At 35.4% G+C, this 23655-nt stretch overlaps 1 protein-coding gene across 16 annotated transcripts in view; it reads right to left on the bottom strand.

Annotated features, from left to right (window-relative positions):
• Positions 1-1995: 1995 nt before the first annotated feature.
• mbnl1 (muscleblind-like splicing regulator 1) overlaps positions 1996-23655 on the bottom strand; it is a 72283-nt gene continuing 50623 nt past the window's right edge. For 7 of the 16 annotated variants that reach the window (XM_067362011.1, XM_067362008.1, XM_067362012.1 and 4 more), the window contains exons 3-13: positions 19777-19947; positions 18429-18677; positions 16168-16407; positions 15444-15497; positions 14412-14565; positions 12717-12752; positions 11470-11532; positions 8804-8895; positions 8264-8308; positions 7662-7733; positions 1996-5311 (exon numbers count right to left, since the gene is read on the bottom strand). In XM_067362011.1, the coding sequence (XP_067218112.1) occupies positions 7677-7733; positions 8264-8308; positions 8804-8895; positions 11470-11532; positions 12717-12752; positions 14412-14565; positions 15444-15497; positions 16168-16407; positions 18429-18677; positions 19777-19947 (1161 nt within the window). In that variant the 3' untranslated portion in view covers positions 1996-5311; positions 7662-7676. The remainder of the gene's footprint in view (positions 5312-7661; positions 7734-8263; positions 8309-8803; positions 8896-11469; positions 11533-12716; positions 12753-14411; positions 14566-15443; positions 15498-16167; positions 16408-18428; positions 18678-19776; positions 19948-23655) is intronic. The other 9 variants (XM_067362014.1, XM_067362015.1, XM_067362017.1 and 6 more) reach the window with 9 other exon arrangements.

Below are 23655 nucleotides of genomic sequence, written 5' to 3'. Positions count from 1 at the left end.
TTGCAGGTGTTTTGAGTTAATTAGCTGATTAGAGTGTGGCACCAGGTGTCTTCAATGTTGAACATTTTCACAATATTCTAATTTTTTGAGATATTGAATTTGGGATTTTCCTTAGTTGTCAGTTATAATCATCAAAATGAAAAGAAATAAACATTTGAAATATATCAGTCTGTGTGTAATGAATGAATATAATATACAAATTTCACTTTTTGAATGGAATTAGTGAAATAAATCAACTTTTTGATAATATTCTAATTATATGACCAGCACCTGTATATCCACCTTTTTTCACCACGGAAGTGAGGTGTATTCTGTGAATGTGCGAGACTTAATAATTATTATTTATAAGTGCAGTAAACCGTAAAACGGCATAATGATAATCAAGCAGCATAATGAGCTGTTTTGTGCAGCTAAAAATAAATGAAAGCGAATGACACCAGAAGCCAGACGCATTAAATTTACAAATGGCCGCGTCCGTTCTTACCTGAAAAATAAGGATAGGGTGAATACTGGTATCTTTACATGTATTTACTTCCATTACTATAAATCAACATTGAGCTTATCATAAGCAAGTATAAGAAAAAATAGGGTAACACTTTATAATAAGGTTCATTAGTTATCTACATTAGTTAACATGAACTAATATTGAATGGCACTCCTACAGCATTTATTAATCTCTGTTAATGTAAATTCAACATTATAGCCTACATTATTAAAATCGTGTTAACATTAGTTAATGCACTGTGAACTAACATGAACAAACAATAAACAACTGTATTTTCCTTAACTAACGTTAACAACAATTAGTAAATACTATAAATAATATATTTCTCATGGTTAGTTCATGTTAGTTCAAGGCTGTAATGTGATTGATTGTCAAGGCACACAAGTTAGCTGTTACACTTTCTCCAATGAGCCATGGACCCTTGTATCTCCCAATAATAAGATTAAAGCCATAGGTATATATGACTATCTTCTTTCAGACAAACACAATCGGAGTTATATTATAAAATATCCTGGCTCTGCCAAGCTTTATAATATGGTGCTCCTGATTTTGAAGTCCAAAAAAAATGTATCCATCCATCATAAAAGATATCCACACGGCTCCAGTGGGTTAATAAAGGCCTTCTTAAGAGAATTAATGTTTTTTTTTTAAGAAAAATATCCCTATTTAAATCTTTATAAAAATAACTAACTTCTGGCAGGTGGCCTATGCAAGTCAACTTACTGATCGATATACTACCATCATGTGTTAAAAGAAATAACATTTAATAGTATTTGACAAAATTGATTACTATCATTAATCCTCATTTAAGAAAGAAAGATTTTAAGTCATTTTTTAGCACTATACTTTATGCATGTTTTGCCCTGCACTCTTGAAAATAAAGGATCTTTATTGGCATTAATGATTCCATGGAGAAACATTACCATTTCCATTGCACAAAAGGTTCTTTACAGTGGAAAAAAAAAGGTTCTTTTAAAAACTGTTCCCTGAAATGTTCTTAGAATGTTTTTTTCTGACATCACTGTGAAAACTTCCTTTCAGAACCTTTATTTTTAAGAGTTTATGATGGAGTTACAAAAGTGGAAGGTTGTTTGAATATGCTTTTCTCCATACTGATTCCACATTTTGTTTTGTTTTTCAAAGTCAAGCATTCAAAGCAAATTTAATATAAGAAACAAACCTTACCAAACAAAACAAGAGGATTACATACACACAAGACAAATTGGTTAACATGATCAATTAACAAAAGACACAACTATGATCAAGCTTTGAGGACCATAGAAACTAAATGATAAATGTGATTTCAAACAACAAAAAGACACACTTAGTGTGTCAGTTTTCAGAAAAAAATAAGACTATTTTGTGACTAGAAAGCTTTCAAGCACATTACACTACATACAAACTTTACAGTATAACATTTTAAGGTTTAAAAAATATATGTAAAAGATATGAAGGAAAATTAATAAAAATCACAACACAGACTCCTCTTGAGCAAATCCATTTTGTTTTATTAAGGTTTTTTTTTTTTAATTCATAACAGTAAGAGTCAATTCTAACAATAATAAATGTGCATAAAACAAGTCTTTTAGAATGCAGCACAATATCTTACAGCAACTATAAGCAAAGGGCAGGTGTAAGATTCCATGGAGGGCGTTAAGCATCCAAGCAAGTGCTTTCAGCAGGCAGGACCACCTGTGGTTTGGCCGTTTGGAGCGGCCGACCAGCTTTTAGGCATTGCGTTTAGTGAAGGAAAGTGATGCTTTGGTTTAATAGCTCTTGTGCAGCAACCTCGAATGAGTAAAACGCTGACCTCAGCGGAGGATTTGACAGTTACATTCATTTTGTTTGTTTTTTCGTGTGTGTGGTTGGTGTCCTTACCCTGCTGAAGGCACGTTACAAGAAACAAAGCAACTCTTCTGTTGTCGTGTGTTAAGTGGACGTCTTTTGCTAGCATCTAGAGTCGGTTTGAAGGCCTTTTTTTATATAATTGTACTGTTCTTACGGTTATACTCGGATGGATTACCGGTGAACGCGCCTCATTTCAGGCTCAGATATTGATCGAGATACTTGATTTACACTATGCTGTGGCGATGATAGTTACGGTACTGTGAGAAATTAACTTATCTACGTACTTATCTATTATGAGAATTTTACTGTTAATTTTTATTCTTCATGCAGTTATTTATGTCCATCATATGACAAATACTGTGTTTTTGAAGGTGTATCTATTTGTAAAAAAACCCAAATTTCCCACAGTGGAAATCATGACGAGGCGGAGTGTATGCCAATTCGGACTCTCGGTACGTGTCGGTATACTGTGCAGGCAACGCGGAGCTTTATTTTTTCTTTTTTTCTGAACGTGATGGCCGGAAATGATAATAAAAGAGCTGTGCCGTATTTCTGCAAGCATCATTTGTTAGCTGGACTATTATTCTAGTTCTTAAATTATCCTAAGAAAATTTCTCATAGTTATAGAATCTTTTATTATTCAAAATAAGATCTCAATATTATACATGTTCCTTTTCTTTTCTTTATATTGACTATGTACAGAAGTGCAAAAAGTCAACCTTCGTCCCTTAAGTTATGGCTCTCTCTCTCATTTGCAGCTCGAGGCCCGACCCTGTGACCTCCCTCTCCTTTGTTTTTCATCTTTAAATATTCAGAAATCTCTGATGCTGCTCATTTTGGCCTGACATTGAGGGATGTTTTTTTGAAATATTACAAGACGATTTTTCAATTCTGAAATGCATACAGTAGAAAATAACTCTAATACGTACAATTGATACTTTAACCAGCTAATTGTAGACGTGGTCTCGATTCGACACAAAATAAAGGGTTAAAATATCAACTTTACCAAATCTACAAATAAACTCTTTCTTTGTCATTTTCACTCTTTTTTTAAGACAAGATAAAACATTTTGTTCAACAAATTCAAAACCAAAATCCTTAGAGCTGAAATTTCAAACATTCTACCATGAAAAATAACATGAAGAATTAAGAATACAACACTACTAGCTAAACATTATGAACTTAACATGATGTAAAAGAAAGTGACAGTAAGAAAAACAATATTTCATTTCCTACATTCTAAAACAGTTCTATGACAATATTGTCAAATACAAAAAACAAAAATCTTTATATGCCAACAATAACACAATATATTTCTAACAAAGGCTTTGAAACAGAGTGAACGTTAAGTGTAACATGATTAATAAACACGTAAAATAAGAGTGAAGAATAAAATCTCATCTGTTGTCATTTTTCATTTGTGATTGAGAGAATGTTTGTGTGGGTTTCAAACACTGAAATATAAGGCTTTAGTGAGGAAACGGCAATGGCGTGCATCCTTTCAAGTCTGTGCACCTAAACCAGGCTGAAATCCAGACTCAAGCGAACGCGAATTTCCAGCCGGACGAGCCGAGAAGCTCGGGTTCATTCGTTTAACCTTGAGTCTGGTTTTGGCGCTAAAACCCTTGCGAGTAACGTGAACGTCCGTTTCCTGGTTTACAAGCAGCCTTGTTACGTAAAATGAAGCTATACAAGTTATTCATCTTCCGTCATCAGTATACCCAGTCGAAACACATTTAAATAAAAAATAAAAAGAGGAAAAAAGCTTTTGGCACAACTTAAAAACGTCTCACTATATTCTCTGTTCCTCTTTTCAAAACTATGTTGTTTACAAGTCATGAAATATTCAAAAACAAATCGAAATCAAATGAAGACGAACCCTGACCCAACACTAACCTCATCTTTCCGTGTACCTAGTCTCGAACTCGCAATCTGTAACGAAATACTCAAGCAGCGCTTTTCCAGCATGAATTTTAGAGTCCTCGCATCATTTTCGCAAAGACTGGAAAGCAATCGCTCTTTTCCAAGCGCGACTGGCGGCTCTACTACGCGCTCGTTACCTTGACGACAACCTCCTGAAGACACTCTCGTCAGCCTCTCCGTTCCATCGCGACATTCTCTCGAGCAAGGCAATTCAAAGAAACAGGGCATTAGGAACAAGGCAACCCTGTTCTCATAGGAGTCAAAAAGGCTTCATAGTTCTACAAGGCCTAATGGATGATCGACAAATAAAAATGGCACGTTTCATAAAAACCCACACACTTGTGAAATTATGTATAAAAACAAGCGCTGTAAAAAACATTAATCTCTGGTAAACATAATAACACTGTTGATATAACACTCTAGATCGGTGTCTGGTATTCAGCCGGTGGTTATGGTACATAAAGCTTGCAAGAATGTGCTTTTGAAAGGTCTCAGGTGTTCACGATTCTACCCAAAACATTCATCTGTCAATCAATCTCGTCTCTGCGCTTACAATCTAGTTTGACTAGAAGCCAGAACTAAAGATACAGAAAACTACATACATTTAATTATTTCGCTGGATGTTTTTGTGCCATATCGACTTTTGATTCGCTTTTCAATTCAAGGTGCACCTTTTATAACTTTGTAAACCATCATACAAATTTCGAGGAAAGATAATCAAGGTGTGAATCACAAAAAATATCTCTTGGTCTACTAACATGCCAAAACGGTGTTAGGTCAGACATGAAAATAACTTTTTCTACTAATCCGGCTTGAGAGTAAAAATGCCGTCCTGTCTGACATAATGATGTAGTTCACTCAAATTCTACATATCATGTGGAAGGACACTCAGTTTCACCCCCGTAAAACTTTACCATCATGTATGACTAAAATTCTAATCTTCATAGTATTTTCTATCCGCTGATGATGTTGATGTTAAAATTTTGAATTTTGTTTGTTTTCCTTTTGTCCAGGACAACAGCACATTCCTTTGATCTGAGGAAAAGTAGAAAAAAAAAGAATAGATTTAGAACACATGAGAATATAAAAGGAACTGTTTGACAACCATACATGACGATTCTGTCATTATTTAAATTATTTCGAATTTTCAAGTAGTTGTTTTCCATACAATGACCATTAAAAAGGCCCTTTTACAAAGTCTTGATTTTATTTTTAGGGTCTACTAGAATAGGTTTTCATGCGTGAATGTCCAAAAAACATTATTTCACATTATTGCAGCACCTCTCTTCCCAGTCTGTCAGTAACACTGTGTTTTGTTTCTGTCTCCATGAAGCCTCTCCTTCTGAAAAGCACAATGTGCTCTGACTGGTCCGCTGGACCAGTGTGTTGTGATTGGTCAATCGATGGCACGTCCCTTACCATAACTGCAAGTTTCACACTACTACTACTAACACACTACTAACCAGGCCTCATCCCTTTTTTGAGTATGCCTTGGGCAGGAATTATTTAAAGGGGCCCTTTTATGCCCCTTTTACAAGATGTAAATTTGCCCTTATTTGGGTGTGAGCAAAAACATGCCGTTTTTGTGTGTGTCCCTTTAAATGCAAATGAGCTGCTGCTCCTGGCTGCTTTCCAGAAGAGGGCGGAGCTTTAACATTTCGTGCTTTGGTTGCCCAACAACAACAAAGCTGGAGAATCTCACGCAGCCAAAATGAGGATTGTCAGTAGCGGTGTTCAGCCTTACATTGTTCAAACCGGAGTCTGACACTGATTGAGAGACTCAGGAAGAAGTTACAACTTTTAGAATGAAACTGGACGTTTCTGAATGATTAGTGGATAAATTTATGTAGTTGCTGTGGAGTTGATTCAACTCATTGACTAGCATGTGTCGTCATGTTAATCTTTTGTGCAAATCCAGCATTGAATTGACCCTTGTTTGTGAAGCAGTCTGGCGTAAAATGACAGCAAGGCAACAACACTCTACTACAACAACTCTTCCTCTTTTCTAATATGCCCTCGCCCCCTTTGTTGTGTGTTCTCATGGGTGGTGTTTATGTAATTTTTAGGGTTAGTGATGTCACTAACTCAGGAAGAAGCTTGTTGTAGTCCCTTCCAATTTGTTGTAGTTCTTAAACAGAGAATTCTTTAAAAGAAAATATCTCCCTTTGCATTGAACTTTGAGCGTCGTAACTTTGCAGATGTTGTTTGTGCTCAAACAGCAACATTACACACTAACTAAAGTTAAAAAAGTGAAATCATAATCAACCACCCCTTTAAATGAGGGATATTGTGATGTGTCCATTACCAGAACAAAACTCAAGACTACATGTGAGGCGTTTCAGGGAGCTCAGAAACAGAGCTTACTGATAGAGAGAATAACTCCCTTTGGAGTGACTTTGTGCTTTGTAACTTTTCAAACATTTTTCAGTCTCAAATAGCAACGCACTAAAGGAAGATGAAAATGTAAAAAAGCATAATAGGTCCTCTTTAAAAAAAAAAAAAGCCCATAAAAGTAATTCATGTGACTTGATTATTAGTATTCCAAGTATTTTGAAGCTTTGTGTGATGAACAGCCTGAAACATGCACAATATGTGCCATATATTTTCTTTTTGGAGCTTGACACATCATGTGGTCGCTAGAAACTGTAGTTGTATGGAAAGGAACTTCTTCAGAATTGTCCTTTCTTTCATGTTTAGAATTTTGTTGGAAAGTTTGAACATTCTTTTCCGTACAATGACAGTTAATGTCATCTTGCCAAAAAAAAAAACACTATAAAAGTGTTTTTTATGACTGAAACTGTGTCACAGGTGCCATTTTTTGGTCATATTTGGTCACATGATTTCTAAGAACTGTAGTTGTATGGAAAATAATTTCTCCAGAATTTGCCTTTTATGTTCCATGGAAAAACAAACATGTACGGTTATGAAATGACATCAGGGTAAATGAGAGAAAACAATGACCAAAATTGGGTGATCTTTTGCTTCAAATTAACCATTTAAATTTAAAGTGATAGTTCACCCAAAAATAAAAACTTTGTGATCATTTACTCACCCTCAAGTTGTTCCAAACCTGTATGAATGTCTTTCTTCTGCAGTACACAAAAGAAGATATTTTGAAGAATGTTGGTAATCAAACAGCCATTGACTTCCATAGTAGGAAAAAAATATGAACTGTCTGGTTCCAACATTCTTTAAAATATTTTATTTTGTGTTCAGCAGAAGAAAGACATTCATACAGGTTTGGAACAACTTTAGGGTGAGTAAATGATGACAGAAATTTAATTTTTGGGTGAACTATCACTTTAAATTTCTCTGGAAGATAAGGCACAAATCCAGCAGTTTCTGAAAACAAAGAAAAATAGAACAGAAATGTGTGAGCACTCACTGTTGTGGGCTGGAACTACATCTGCGTCAAGTACTTGTGACTAGTCAGATGCTCTGCAGATATTATTGGAATCTGAAGATGAACAGAGAGAAATGCATGAAAAAAAGATTCATTGTGACCGTTATTTTTACAAAAATCATTTCAAAGACTAAAATATTCTCCCTCACCCTCACTCCCTCCCCATGACAGTTAAGAAGAGAATAAGTCAAACACAACACAAATTAAGAAATGCCATTAAAGAAAACGACGAACCATTGCTTATTAGTATAAATCTTTCTCACGTGAGGCAGGGAGAAGTCAGTGATTTCCCATGCACATTCCATTTTTCCAACTTGTTGACCTTCACTTTTATTTCAATAATTGAAGGTATTTGAAATAGTCTCTACTAATGTTTCAATATCTGAAGAACCTTGGCAAAATGGTCATATTTGTAACAGACTTATGTCATGGCGGCCTGCAACGCTGATTTGTATTGATCATATGAATTTATGATCAGCAAAACAACAAAATGAAGCAGGAAAAAAATAAAAAGAAAGAATTTATCCACAGCCGGCAAAGATGTACCCAAAGCAAAACACTAAGAAAAACTACCTCATACATACCAATTGCATGTATTCGTTGGTAGTCAGCTTTGATAGAGAAGAGTCCTCAAAATAAAAAAGGACAAAAAAAACAATATTAAAATGCTATTTATAACCGTCAAATACAACATGAAATGGTACTGTAACGATGCTTTAATAGAAATTTCAATTCTTATTGGAGCTTTAATTCACCATTTTAACAGCGCTCAGGCAATTTCAAACTAATTTTTATTGTAGTTTGTGTGTAAATCCTCTACAGAAGGTACTTCAAACAACTCAATATACTTGTGCACAAGTGTTTTTTAGTACAATCCCTCAGTCAGTGTCTGCAGTGAAAAAATTACAGGTCAAAATAAACATTTTTCATTGTGAATCTGTTGTTTGAAGCACCATAAAAAGTTTACGCCTTTTAAAAAACCTGTGTAGGCCAACAAGGGGGAGAGATTACTTTGAAAGAACCCCCGACATTTAGAAACATCCCTCAGACAGAAAGTGAAAGATCGAGAGACTGTGTATATGTGTGTGTGAGAGATAGAGAGAAAAAGCCATAAAAGAGCAAACCTGATTGGCTGATGCAGATGCGAAGGGAACACTTGTGGCAGATGTGGTTGCTGCGGACACAGCGGCCGGGGAAGCGCCGTGCATCATGGGAACTTTTCAGAGGGAAAATGGTATAAGCACACATACAGGGAGTGTGGCCAACAGGTGCACAAACATGATGAGTGAGTGGACACAGAGGGGAATGGAAAGAAAAGTGAGCATTGAAGGTGATTTCAGCAAACGGCAAACCAAAAGTGGTGGCAAGAGAGATTGTTCTAAAGAAGACATAAGGGCAGGTAAAGTGTCATATGAGCCAACACATCAAGAGCTACAAGAAGAAGGAAACAAAGGCATGGCATCTCATAAACTTTGCATTTAGGTTTCAGCTTCCATCTACTGTAGTACGTTAACATTTAACCCTTGTCATATTTTCTGTTACTTGAACATCATGCTCAACACTGATTACAAACAAATGCAGTGAAAAATAGTATCAACTACAAAGTGTTAAAAGGATGGTTCACCCAAAAATAAAACATCTGGCATATTTATGCCTCCCTCCCAGTTCATTCTGAACCCATATGTTTTTTTTTTACCTGGTATATATAAAGAGAAAATTTGCCATCCTGTGGAATTTTGGGTTGTTTTTCTTTAAAGTGCCCCTATTATGCTATTTTAAAGGTTTCTTCTTTTGTTTTGGAGGTCTCCTACAATAGGTTTCATGAATCCAAGGTCAGATATAACACTTTCTCATAATATACACTGCACATGACCTCTTTATTCATAAGCTGTGTCTCATTTCGGAGGCTGCGTCCTCCGGAAGTCGCATTTGAAGGCTGCATACATTTCTCATTTAAGAAAATTAACCGTAATAAAATTTACTGTTATTCCTCATGAGGTGTAATTTCTTTCTTACTTTGCAATCTAATGGTTCATTTTCTTAAATGAGACCGCCTCGATGACGTATGCGGCCGACAAATGGGACCTCTGGAGGACGCATCCTCCGAAATGAGACGCAGCTACAGTGTCTGAAACAGCTCGATTAAGGATTCGGTATCTCTAAACGAGCAACTTCTCGACATGTCAACAACATGACTGTGGCAAGCAGGGTGAGGCCAAGAGCCATGGGAACGGACGCGAGTGCTTATGAGCATCACCTGCGCCCCACTGGCCTCGGGTCTCACAAAGTCCGTGCCAAGTCCATGGGAACTGGGCTACTTTTACACTGTTGCCGTGGGTTGAAACAAACCCAAATAACATGATATTTAGCCCCTGAATTGCAAATTTTACCAGGGGAAAAATGCAGGTTTTAACTCCTGAAACTTTATTTTTATCAGGGCACCACCCTGAAACGCCATTGGGCTAGTTTTGGGCTAGTTTTGAGTAGCAATTTGGCGGGTTTTGTTGTGAAAACCTGGCAACCCTGCTCACGGAGGATCTCCGGAATACTGTAAACCCTAACACTCAAAATAATTAATTGGTTTGAGTAGGACAAACTTAACTTAAATTAGTTCAGTCAAATTAACCTCATGAGTATTTAGAACTTTCTTTTTCTTTCAAGTTCACAGAACTGATATATTTTAAGTAAACTGTTTTATTGTTTTGAGCTTTATGAACTTGCATGCGGCTTGGTTTGAGAGCAATGTTAAATACTTTATATTGCTGTACTCATTCAGCATGTGCTATACCATGCTATTGTTAACATGTTACCAAATTAGCAAGTTAGCATTTTTTGAATTAGCTTGTTATAGCTAGCTAATTTTACACTGTTAAAAATGTTTACATTAGGGTTACATGATCATTTTAAGTTAAATGAATGAGCATACTCAAACATTTCAAGTTAAGATCAAATAAAATGTATGAGTAGTACAAAATAAAAATCTGCCAGTTCTGCTTACTTAAACTTTGAATTTCCTAACTTAAAAATGTTTAAGGCAACTGATTGCCTCAATTTCTTTGAGTTTTGCCAACTTATTCAGGTTTACAGGGAAGGATAAAAGGAAGCGTGACAAGAGTAAAGGATGGGAGAGGAGCAAGCCTGGACTATTTATGCTGTGTTTTTATGCAGCAGTCATCCATAAGGGGCTGTTGCTTTACTTTTGTTTTGTTGTTTATTTTTGGAATAAATTTATGTTGATCATTTGCCAGTTCCCGCCTCCTTATTCCCCGAGCCTTTAAAGACACAATATGTAATTTTCGCCATTAAAGGTCGCTCATTCAAAACAAAGGAGTGGCTTGATGACGCCTTGATTTCACGGAATCATGGGAGGTGTTGTCTTCATGTCTACAGCTGGTGGGAAGTATCCGACGAGCTAATGTGTTAAAGATTTATTAAAATTACTGTAGTATGATGAAGCAGGGTGTGGCTGAAAGCCATTGGAGCTGAACGAGGCCGCTGGAGCGTTTGCTAATGAGAGACAAGCACGACAAGAGCAGTGGAGCTTTTATTATGCCGCAGACGACCGCTTACGCTTTTTCCGGTCATGTGTATGTGGGGTAACGGAGTGCTGTTTCATCATATTAGATACATTTGTGTGTTGAAAGTTGTTATAATGCTACTCTGTGCGTTCGCTCGGTGGCTACTACGACAAACTTGTTGCACACTGCAGTAAGCTAGACTGATATTAGCCATGGTAAAACATAGTACTCACAGTAAATCAAGAAAACAAGATTTAAACAATAAGACTTACTGTGTTGAGCTATATAACCATGATTAGTTTTCTGTTGATTAATGTATCCAAACAGTTGCTCACCTGTATAATAAAAACACATATTAAAGCATCTTTGGTGTTTCCATGGTTTGTACAAAACAAAACCGGAATTCGAGGGTAACGCGGGTATGATGTCATTGATATGGTCCGTGTCCTGGTTAAAATTGCTTATTTCTCTAGATTTAAAACATTCTTGGAAACATTTGGAATAATGTAAGTACACAAAATATATAACATTCTTCTAGTGGTTTTTGGATATTTTAATCCAAAAAAATCTTTTGTATTGTGCCTTTAACTTTGCTACAACAACATATTGCTACAACATGTTGCTTCTCAGCTACAACTACAGTGTCTGAAGGTGGGTTCAACTACTAAGTAGACGTTGTTCAGGGGCAGCCAATGAAGACCGTAGGCTGGCATTATGCAAATTTATTACAAACCTACACTGGAATTGCTGACGACTCTTTCGCAGTTCAGAATCAATTCTTTATTGTAGGAGACAATAACTTTATGTGTCGTGCACTTTGATCTTTAAAACTTTGCAGACTTTTGCAATCATAAGCAGCTATATTACATACTGCATGAAAGGTCATATTCGAAAAAGCATAATAGGGGCATTTTAAAGCATTTTTAAATCACTCAAATTTCATTCTTCGTTCTGCATATTTGAACATGCATTGAAAGATTATTCATAATCTTTTGACTTCTATGTGGGTGAAAAAATAATGACAGAAATTTCAGTTTTAGGTGAATTATCTCTTCAAAAAGCCACCAAAACCCACAAAATGCTAGATTTGCTCACAGTAAAATATTTTTGTGTGTGTGTTTTTAAAGTCAACATGAAGTCAACATGTTTCTATTTACTTTCTTAATATGCATGATGCATTGGTGCACATTAATGCATTTTTCAGCCACCCCCTCCAATTCACTATTTGAGTGTTTAAAAGCCACTTTTTGTAATTGAATGCAATTACTAATGGATAAAATCAAGTTCTGCCCCTATATATCTTCTTGAATATTCTGTTTCACTTGGAAATATGTAATATTATGGAAATAAAATGTGTTGCAAATGCTGTTTCATGTTGACTTTAACTTTAAATCACAGATATATAAATGCTTCATATGTGAAGCGCTAACAAAGATGTCCAGTTATCAATGCCAGTTTGTCGGCCATGTGGATTTTGAGGGCGTTACAACAACTAAGAGGACGAAGTCTAGAAACCTACCCACGCTTGCTGCAGGGGTCATGCACAATATTGAGCCTGCCCATCATGCATTGCAACAGGAAGTGGATTGGAAAGGGAGAAGAATCACAACAGCCCATCACAAGGTTGGTTAGAGTGAAGAAATCATAATTAAAGGAAGACAATAATCATTACAGTGATACAGCATGATGTCCATAAGAGACCGATTAGTTGACAAAACCATGAACTCAGGAAGGGAAAATGTGTATTTGTAAGCTCACAGAAACATGTGTATATGTGACAGTCATCATAGCAGACATTAGTGTGATTGAGGGGCATCCCAAGATTATTGACTGTATTTCGCAGTGAAAGCCATGAGCCCAACTATAAGTATGTACCAGAGTAGTAATGTGATACAATGATGAGGTGATACAGAGAAACTGACAGACAGCCCCATTTCTTATTGCTTAGTTTACTGTGCACATAATGCAAGGTTCCCACGCCTTCTGACCAAATGGTTTTCCATAACTTTTCCAGGAGTTTGAGATTACTGGGTAAGGATTTTTAGAATTAATTTGAAATGAGAGTCTACTTGCACCATGTGTAAACAGCACTGCATCCCAGCAGTTTGAAGGAATCAGACTAAAACTGCTGTATGTTGTTAAAAATTGTGTCTGTGTGTGTGTATATGTACATATGTATGTATAAATTATATATATATATATTTTAATATATAAAACAATAAAAAATAATGTATACAATATCAATATATACAATAATGTAAAAATAATATTGTAAAGTAATAATTGTAATTGTAAAGTAATATTCATACTTTATGATATTTGCATTATTAAAATAGATTATTCCATACTATAATGTTATACTATATTTATAAACTTAAGTATACCATATATATTAAAATATTGATATTATTATATTGTAATATTACTAGAATTATTATTATAAATATTACAATTATATATATAATTGTATATTAATATAATATGTTATATTAATATATATATATATATATATATATATATATATATATGTATCATTTATATAGTAAAGATATATTTATACTATTTATATTATGTAGTGCTGTCAAATCGATTAATCACATCTAACATAAAAGTTTGTTTACATAATACATATATATATATATATATGTCTGTGTGTGTGTGTATGTATACATACACACAGACACACACACACACACACACACACACACACACACACACACACACACACACACACACACACACACATATTATGTAAACACAAACTTTTATGTTAGATGCGATTAATCATGATTAATCGATTTGACAGCACTAAGTAAATTATACCATACTATACTATGTTATGCTATATTTAATGAAATTATACTATAATTAGACTATATACTGCTATATACTATATTATATTTATATGATTACAATAATTATTATATGATATTACATCCAAATATTGTCATGAAAATAAATGACATACATGAGGTAAAATTATACATTTATATTATTAATGATTAAATATTGTGTATATATTTTATAAATAAAAAGCAAATACTTATAGTATTTACATCAGGGTGCAAGAAATGTTCCTGATATACACAGTTTTATGGCAGTGGGAACCCTGTCTCTGTAAAAACATTTTAATCCCATGTCTTCGTGCATCCCTCGTGGTTTAGTAAGGTCAAAGGTGAGATCAAGGGGCGGTCGGGGTGACAGGAAGTCCTACCTGACGGAATAAAGGCAGCTTGCTGCTGAAACTGCATGTTGGCCAAAGCCTGCTGGTACTGGAGCATGCCAGTACTGAACATGCTCGTGGCACCGTTGGCTTTCTCAAGCGCAGGCCGCTTTGGTAAAGGTGGCATGACACTGTGAGGAATTCCCTGCTCCGATAAGACCACAGGGAAGTGGGGTGGAGGAAATGGGGAACGGGTTGAGACGTGTAGAAGAGAGTAAAAACAGGAAAGGAACAAGAAAAAGACAGAATTATCATCAGAGGGCAAAACATCACAGGGCTTGATTCTGACAAACAAGCAAGCAAGCGGCAGCTAATACATTTCTACGGCACAAGCAAAAGCCAAAGAGCCATTTTCTCTCGCTATTACTAAAATTAGCACCTGTGATTTACATTATTAGTTTTACATCAGGAGAATATTAATTCATTAACACTACAACATCCATACTGCTAACTCAATGCAAATGAAGCAAGCGTAGCACTACTCAAATGTTTTGCAGACAAGAGTGACGAGAACAACTCATTAAAAAAAAAGAAAAAAAAAAGGAAAAAAAAAAAAACTGCACTGCTCACTCCATGATAAGTGTGAGAAAGAGACTAGATCTTTTCTGTTGCTTTGGTGGTGGAGCTTTAGTATTCTTCTGCTGCTACCCCTCCCATAGACACATGCACTATACAGAGATACTAAACATGCACCCTATCAAGACACTGAACTTAAATGCTGTATAGACATATAGAAGCCATGTCACTAAAGTTTGGAACATCTGGCCCTGTCCTCACGCCCTGGGATAACACACGTGTGATGATCTGATTGCGGCAGACTCGCATATCTTGTTTCTGGTTAAAGCCGAGCATATGCTCGCCACAGTCAGTTGATCACACGACATGGTAACATAGAACACAACAGAGGCATTAAATAAACACATAACAAAAGGACTATGCTTGCAAATTATTTTTCCTTTTTTTTTTTGTTAAGACACTACAATAAAGCAACATGCCAAGCAAAAAGGTGAAAGGTCATAGTACCAGGTCAAAGGTGGCTTCGAGGGGTCGCTTCAGTGATTTGACAGCCGACTGAGTCTTAATTAGCAGGCAGCGAGCACATGATGGCAATGGGCCAATGGGGTTCAAGCGCATTAACATAAACAGCAAGCAGAGGTGCATCATGGGGGCAGCAGTGCATTTTGGGTAGGTGAGAAAAAAACAAATAAAAACAAATCATTGGAATGCAGTATACAGGGGGATATCAGGACTAAGGCATGCAGAAATACAGTCCATTCTGTTTTAGGAAACTCTGTACTGAGATTAAGATTAACAAGTACATCAATTATCGTAACATTTACAGGGTTTCATTGACAATAAACAGTTGAGTAATACGTCAACAGTGAATAACATTGATTGCGCTGGATTGCAAACATACATTTAATGTGCAGAAATGATCAAATGTTACATAAAAATAAGTATGACACTGCTCTCTGCTCGACAGGATGATGAAATTACGTATTTATGCAGTTTAAATGGGAATGGCCATGACTTGAGGTATATAATGTTTTATATCAAACAGAAACATTCCTAAAATGCTTATTTGAAAGACTCCTTTACAAATGCCACAGAAATGTCAATGTTAACCTGAGATCAAATACATACCATCTAAGAAAGTGTTCATTCTATATACAGTATGATGAATGGGAACAGTACTGTATAACTATGTGTGTGCATGTGTGTGGTGTGCATTAGAGGACGTGCTCACCATGGCAGCGGCGGCCGTGGCCTGATTGACCTGGTGCTGGGCTGCTTTGATCTTGGCCTGCAGATGTGCAGGAGGGTGGAAGTATTTGCACTTGTCTCTGGAGCAGCGGCCCTTTATGTAATCCATACACACCGTCACTGTGTTGTCACTGGGGTCGATCATTGTGCTGTCGGCAGGGTGGGCAAACCTGCAGTCCGTCTCCCCGCGAGAGCAGTTGCCACGCTGGTATTCGCGACACACCTGAGGATACGCACAAACATGATGCGTCACATTCACCTTTTGCATATTGAGAGATCACAAAGTTTAGTGTTTGTGTAAAAAAAAAAAAAAAAGCTTTGCTAAAATGTGAACTAATGAAGTTTCATTATTTAAGAAACTCTGTAATCTTAAATTCAATGTAATTATATTCAAAATGGCATGCTACTACTGAAACAAAATAGTATGCAGTATGTAAGTGTGTGCATTTCTGTGTGCATGGAATACTTGGATGGCATTGTGCAGAATATTGTATCTCACAATGAAATATTACAGATCTCTTCCTTCTCTGATCATTTGCCAATAAGACAATGCACTCAACTAATCCACCTTATGTCATTTTATAATCAGTATTGGGGGTATAACACAAGTTACCTAATCAGATGACTTTTTTCAAGTACGCATTACAACAAAATATCTGAGTTACTTTTTCAAATAAGTAATGGAAGTTACTTTATTTTCCCATTTATTGATTGACAGCTCTCCTGTCCACATGTTGAGAGAAATCGGGGGTGCAGAAGTGTTGTGTGCGCTGTCTAAACATGATGGTTATTCTAGAATAGTTCTAGACTAAATGTGAGCATACATTTGTTCATTTATTTCTTCTCCTGCGTCATATTCTTCTGCAATCCAGAATGGCAGCACAGCTGAAAAGCTTGTTTGTTTGAACTGCGCCCTCTACTGTACAGGCATGAAATTCATTCCCTTCAGCCATTGTTTATGAAAACAAACAAACAAACAGCCCAGATGAGAAAAAGTAACGCAAAAGTAACATACATTACTTTCCATAAAAAGTAACAAGATAACGCAATAAGTTAATTTTTTAGGGAGTAACGCTATATTGTAATGCATTACTTTTAAAAGTAACTTTCCCAAACACTGTTTATAGTATAATACAATATGACATAATATAATATAATATATGAATAATATTAAAAACATTTAAACCATGTTATACTAACCTGAACCTAACTTGTTGTATTATAGACAGACGCTTTTATGAATACAAGATAATATACAATATAATTAATTTGAATTATATTAATGTAATATTATTAATGATATTAAAAACATACAACCTTCTTTTTCCAGAGTTATGATGGAAGTAATATCAGCCTTAATTTGTACTGCAACCCTCTTCTTGACTTTTTATTTGATTAAATGCATTAAAAAAATAAATTAAAAAAAACTAATTTATTCCCAATGAATGTGGCAGTGTAGCATACTACAGCTTAGAACATTTACTGGTGCATACTACATACTGTTCCACACACACAGAGTATATATAAAAATATATATATATATATATATATATATATATATATATATATATATATATATATATATATATATATATATATATATAATTAACAAAACACAGGCAGTATAAAGTAGATACCAGTACGTAGTGTGCAGTATGTCATTATTTAATTTAGAACATAGCCAATATTATAGTGCTGTCTCAGATGGGGAAATGTTTTTCCATTTAGTGGTCAGAAGGGGGCAGCAGTCCCTTTATTTCTTACAAACTACCCACTGTGGCTGTAACCTACCTGCATGCATGTGGAGTTTTAACATGTATACCAGGGGTGTCCAATCCTGGTCCTGGAGGACCACTTTCCTGCAGAGTTTAGCTCCAACACACCTGCCTGGAACTTTGTAATGATCCTGAAGAGCTTTATTAGCTGGTCTGGTGGGGTTAATAGGGCTAGAAATAAACTCTGCTGGAAGGATTGGACACCCCTGGGGCCAGTTGCATAAACACAGCCATTATGTTAAGGTTTGTTTAGGGTAATCAGTCTTACTTTTCGGAACCAAATTAGACCAATCTACGTTTTTATGTAACGCACTTGAAAAAAAAAAGAAAAGATGACTAACTTGTAAGACGAGTCTTAGCAGTTTATGCAACCGGCCACTGGTGTTTACATATGAAAGAAAAAGATATTGATTTGCTGTCTTAGTATGGCAGTGTGTTATGATGTAGTCGCTCTCTGATGACCTCATACCTCCAGGCGGTCTGTTCTAAGGAGTTTCTGGGCAGCCACTGCTGAAGCAGCAGCTGCAGCGTTGGCAGCGGACGGCATGGATGCCACTGCAGGGTTGCCTGCCATCAGCACAGGTGCACTGGGCAGGATCTCTGCGGACATCAGCCCAGGTGACACTGGGCCCAGGTATGGATTAAACGCAGCCGCGGCAGCTGCTGCGGCAGCCGCACTGGCGTTGGTTGCAAGGCTTGGCGTGACCGAAAACATAGGCTGAAACAGACAATAAATAACAAATTAACTTTCCATTTCTGTGACTTATGTAAATATTACAAGAGTCAAAAAATAATGGTTATTTGACTATTATCTATGCTTACAAAAAAGTACTGTTACAGTACAGGCTTTAGTGGTATTATTACATTTATTACCATATTCAAATTATCATCATGACACTGTTATGACATGTACACATTAATATAAAACATTTTATATAATATAACAAAATGATTATAATTTATTACATTAATAAATTATAATGCATTATATTATTAATAATATTAAAAAAACATATTACCCAAATATTATACTACAATATTGTCAGGAATGGTTGTTGTAGTAACACGCACGACGAAAGGAGTAGAGAACAAAAACAGTCTTTAATAAAGCCTGTTTTTCAGGCAAACTCATGTTAATATAATATAATAAATTATATTAAGAATATTTAAAAAACACACATTTCACATGATAAATTAACTTAATACAATATAATTCATTGCAATTTATTATATCAACACAAAAAACATATACCCGTATTTTATACCAACCCACCTTGTGGCATTTTAAAAATGTAATAAATTAATACAACATAATATAATGAATTATATAAAGTAATAATACTATATTTTATATGTAATGCACCATTCTTAAGGCTGTTCACACCAAGGATGATAACTATAATGATGATGATAAACATATACTTCTAAAAATCCACAACTACATAGTTGGAATTACATATAGTTCCAGCTGATGAATGATAAAAACATTGACAGCCAATCAGAATTCATCTTACATTAAAGAGCACGAGCATTTAAAATGGCAGACGACAAACCATAGTGTGCAGTTAGAATAAACAGAATGATATTGTGCACTGGTGTGGGCACTAATATCGTTATCGTTATAGTTATTGTTCTTGGTGTGAACACATTACAAGTGTCCAAAAGCCAAAGGTCTCTACTTTTTGGGGCCACTGTATATATATCTTAATACAAATCATGCTTATTATTTACAAAAAAAAATCCTTTTGTATAGAAATGGCCTGTGGGTGATCTCTCTGGCTTTTTAAAGGGGGCAGGTTATAAGAATCGAGCCTCACCATTGGCTGAAGCTGACTTCCAGGCATGATGGCATTGGCTAGCTGCATCTGCTGGGCGAGCATTGCCATGTTCTTCTGCTGGATCAGATTGTTACGGCCGTTTATCTCCAGCTGCGTCTTCAGGTGAGGAGGAGGGTGAAGGTACTTACAGTTCTCTCTGGAACAACGACCCTGAGAGAAAGAGAAGACCAGCAGAGGAAGAACGTGAGGAGAAGAAAACAACGACATAAAAGAATATATAAAAAAACCTTAATGTTTTATTGGGTCTGATTTTAATGTTTTTACATTACACATGAACCTGTGAAACGAAAATAATAATAGTATAATAATATAATAAAAAACATTCAATTATTTGATATAATTATTATTAATTATATTCTTTCATCATTTAATCATGTTTTTCCAAATCCATATGACTTTTTATATTATAATTTGTTTATTATTATTTAAATTCTTTTAGGAGTCATTAGGCAGAATGATGACTAACATGAGGATGAACAAAATGAGTGTGAGTAAACGATGACATAATATTCATTTTGTGGGTGAAATAACCATTTAACATCTTATTTTCCCCCAGCTTCCTCAAATATGTTCTTCTGACCCACTGAGCAGATATTATTCAAGCTTTATGCCTCTTTACAGCAAAGTAGACAAATGTGAAAAGTCTAAACTGCAGAAAAATACAGTATACAGATCAAAATAAGCAATTAGTAAGGGTATAAATAAAATAAATTAATAATTCATTGCAATTTATTATATTAATATATTATATTAATAAAAACATATTACTCAAATTACCCATATTTTATACCAACCCACATAATTCAAATCATGCTGCGAGTAATCAAGGGTGTAAACCGATTCAATGTTTGCATCTGAAAATGAGTTGCATTAACACTATAGAGTCTAGACAGTAAATAGAATGCAACTGGCATCTCCTGTTCTGGTTCATTCTCTCTGTTAGGGTTAGATAAAAGGAACACCCTGTTCCCATTCCAGCTGACAGTATTGAGTGCATGGGAAACCCTCTGCTCTAATGCATCTGAATGCAACCTCGCAGCCACTTTCAGCCCTTTGTGGAATCGGCCCTGACAATCTGTCACTCAATTGATTAGCAGAGTATTGATTAACTAGCTACATCAATGCGAGAGAAATTCATCTGATGAGTTTATGGATGTACAGTAACCCCGTGTAACCCCCCCCCCCCATACACTGAGATGATGAGTGTCTTTATCTGGGCTGCGTTGGCGAGTGTATGTCCAGTACAGACGCTCATTAACCTGCTCTCATCTGACGCTGTCATCATGTCTGTCCGCTGTGACCAAAATAAAGCCTTTTTGCCATTTTTTGTGGTTAAATGTTCAATTATCTCAGCAACCAGCACTTTAGCAGAGTGCTATGCAGTTGTGTACTGTGCAGATCAGTGGATGGATTCAATCTGACAACACAGGGCTAAAATTTTTCTGGAAATGGAATTTACTTCTACTATAACAACATTTCAAACAACTTCAATTAATTTCATAATGTAAAATTACATTCTAAAAATTATTTTATTATTTATATATTTTATATATAAAATATCTGGTTTATTTTACTTTTTTTTTTTTTTTACAGAAAAATTTATTTTTTGTGTGTTTAAGCAAAAACAACCTAGCCTGCTTTGATTTTACACTAAAGTTTTTTTTAATAATAATTTTTATATAAAACATCCAACAGTCTTCCTGACAATTTACTCACTCCCATGTCATCCAAGATGTCCATGTCTTTCTTTCTTCAGTCGAAAAGAAATTAAGGTTTTTGATGAAAACATTCCAGGATTATTCTCCTTATAGTGGACTTCAATTGTCCCCAAACGAAATTACAGTTTCAGTGCAGCTTCAAAGGGCTTTAAATGATACCAGACGAGGAATAAGGGTCTTATCTAGTGAAACGATTTTCTAAAAAAAAATTAAAATTATATACATTTAACCATAGACGCTCATCTTGATCTATCTCTCTTCTTCTTCTTGACATTCATCGTTTGGGGCCAGTTGATAAGGAGAATAGTCCTGGAATGTTTTCATCAAAAATCTAAATTTATTTTCGAAAGAAGAACATCGACATCTTGGATGACATGGGGGTGAGTAAATTATCAGGAAATGTTTATTTGAAAGTGAACTAATCCTTTAACACGATTATTGGTGGGTGATATGATCAAAGACTTATTTCATCATGATATGAGTAATTTTAAATATCAATAAAATTTCACAATTATATTAATACTTAAGCAAAAACTAAAAATAGGTTAACTAATGTAAGAAAAAAGTCCTCAAAACAATTATAGAAGACACAGTCAGCAATACAGTAAAAACAAAGAAACTAATTACAAACAAAACTGACAAATAAATACAACAGTACAAAAATACAAATGAAATAAACTGCTTTAGGTTCTCAGGAACATGTACTAACAGGGATATTCAGATCATTTATACAGACACTGCTGTATAAATTAAATATAGACTAATCCTTTTTAAAACTATAAAAGTTATTCACTCAAGAGCAGTGACTGATTTCATCTTTTTCTTTTGTTGTTTGATTAACATTAATGACTGCAGCAGATTTATTAGGCTGCTGTCACTTTAAGAGATGCACGGATCCAATATACTGTTACACATCCTTTTTTTCTCAAATGTTTACATCCATTTAAGACATAACTGACTATGTTTACATGAATACTCGCCAAAACGGCATTTCAACATTTTTGTTTGTAGACTATTTGACCATTTAGACGCGTATCCAAAGCCCACAGTATAGGCTACTTTGCTTATGCATGCACAGAAAGCCGCCAAGGGAACAGTATCTCTGTCACGGCTTAATGCGCTTTTAATAGCGCTGTTTAATATCAAGCACGTTTAGCAACAGTAGACAAGAATTTACAACACTCACTTATTCGGCTGATTTGGATGTTAAGTTTGGCTTAGGAAGGAACAAAAGTGCACCGTTGTGAAGAAAAAGATGGTGCGCTGGACGGAATGCGGCAGCAGCGCAATAATCATTTTACATTGATTATATTGTTTTCATAATCGTTGGGAGCCAAAAACACAAAAATTATTATGATTAATCACATAGCCCTACAGAGTAGTTTTTCTATTAAATTAATAACATTATAACTGATGAAAAAAAAGTTCTTACTTTTTAAACTATTATTAAAAAGCCACGGTCCAGCAGAATTGAGCTCCAACATTAATTAAACGCACCTGAACCAGCTAATCAAGATCTTTAGACTCACTAAGTAGAAACTTCCAGACAAGTGTGTTGGAGCTAAACTCTGCTGGACGTTGTCCCTTCAGGAGCAGGATTGGACAGCCTTGAACTAAATCAAGTCCATAGTATGTGGTAGACATGTTAGACAAACATTGTGTACGAGAGGTCAGGTCAGTTAATTCGAGGGGAAAATAGCAGAGAGTCAGATGTCCCCCAAGCAGTTTCCCCACAGTATCACACACACAAACACCCCCTAAATGTTAAGCCCTATCTGGGTTTGTCTTCCTTCACTATCATACGTCGAAAGGCATGAACAATTCATTCTGGTCCATCTCCACAGGCTGCAAATACTATAAATGAGGTTTTCCAAACACAAATAAACTAGGAACTTCATTTTACTAAACACCTGTATAATAATCACATCTACACAACAACACAACAGCAGATTTGTTACATATAAACTCCAAAAACAACATTAGAGCATTAAGAATAGGCTAAGACCATTAGCCTTTTATGTCTACTTGGAAATAATTCAGATTGAATTCACTTTCTAGAACTGGTCAGCAATATACCAGAATTAGAGGCTAAAGCGGATATCAGAACATTCTAATACTCTGAAGTAAGTTTCCTTTCCTA

This window comes from Chanodichthys erythropterus, chromosome 16 (assembly GCF_024489055.1).
Source record: "Chanodichthys erythropterus isolate Z2021 chromosome 16, ASM2448905v1, whole genome shotgun sequence".
In the NCBI taxonomy this organism is placed as follows: Eukaryota; Metazoa; Chordata; class Actinopteri; order Cypriniformes; family Xenocyprididae; genus Chanodichthys; species Chanodichthys erythropterus.
The sequence above is the reverse complement of the archived record's forward strand: the minus strand, read 5'-3'. Positions and strand labels throughout refer to the sequence as shown.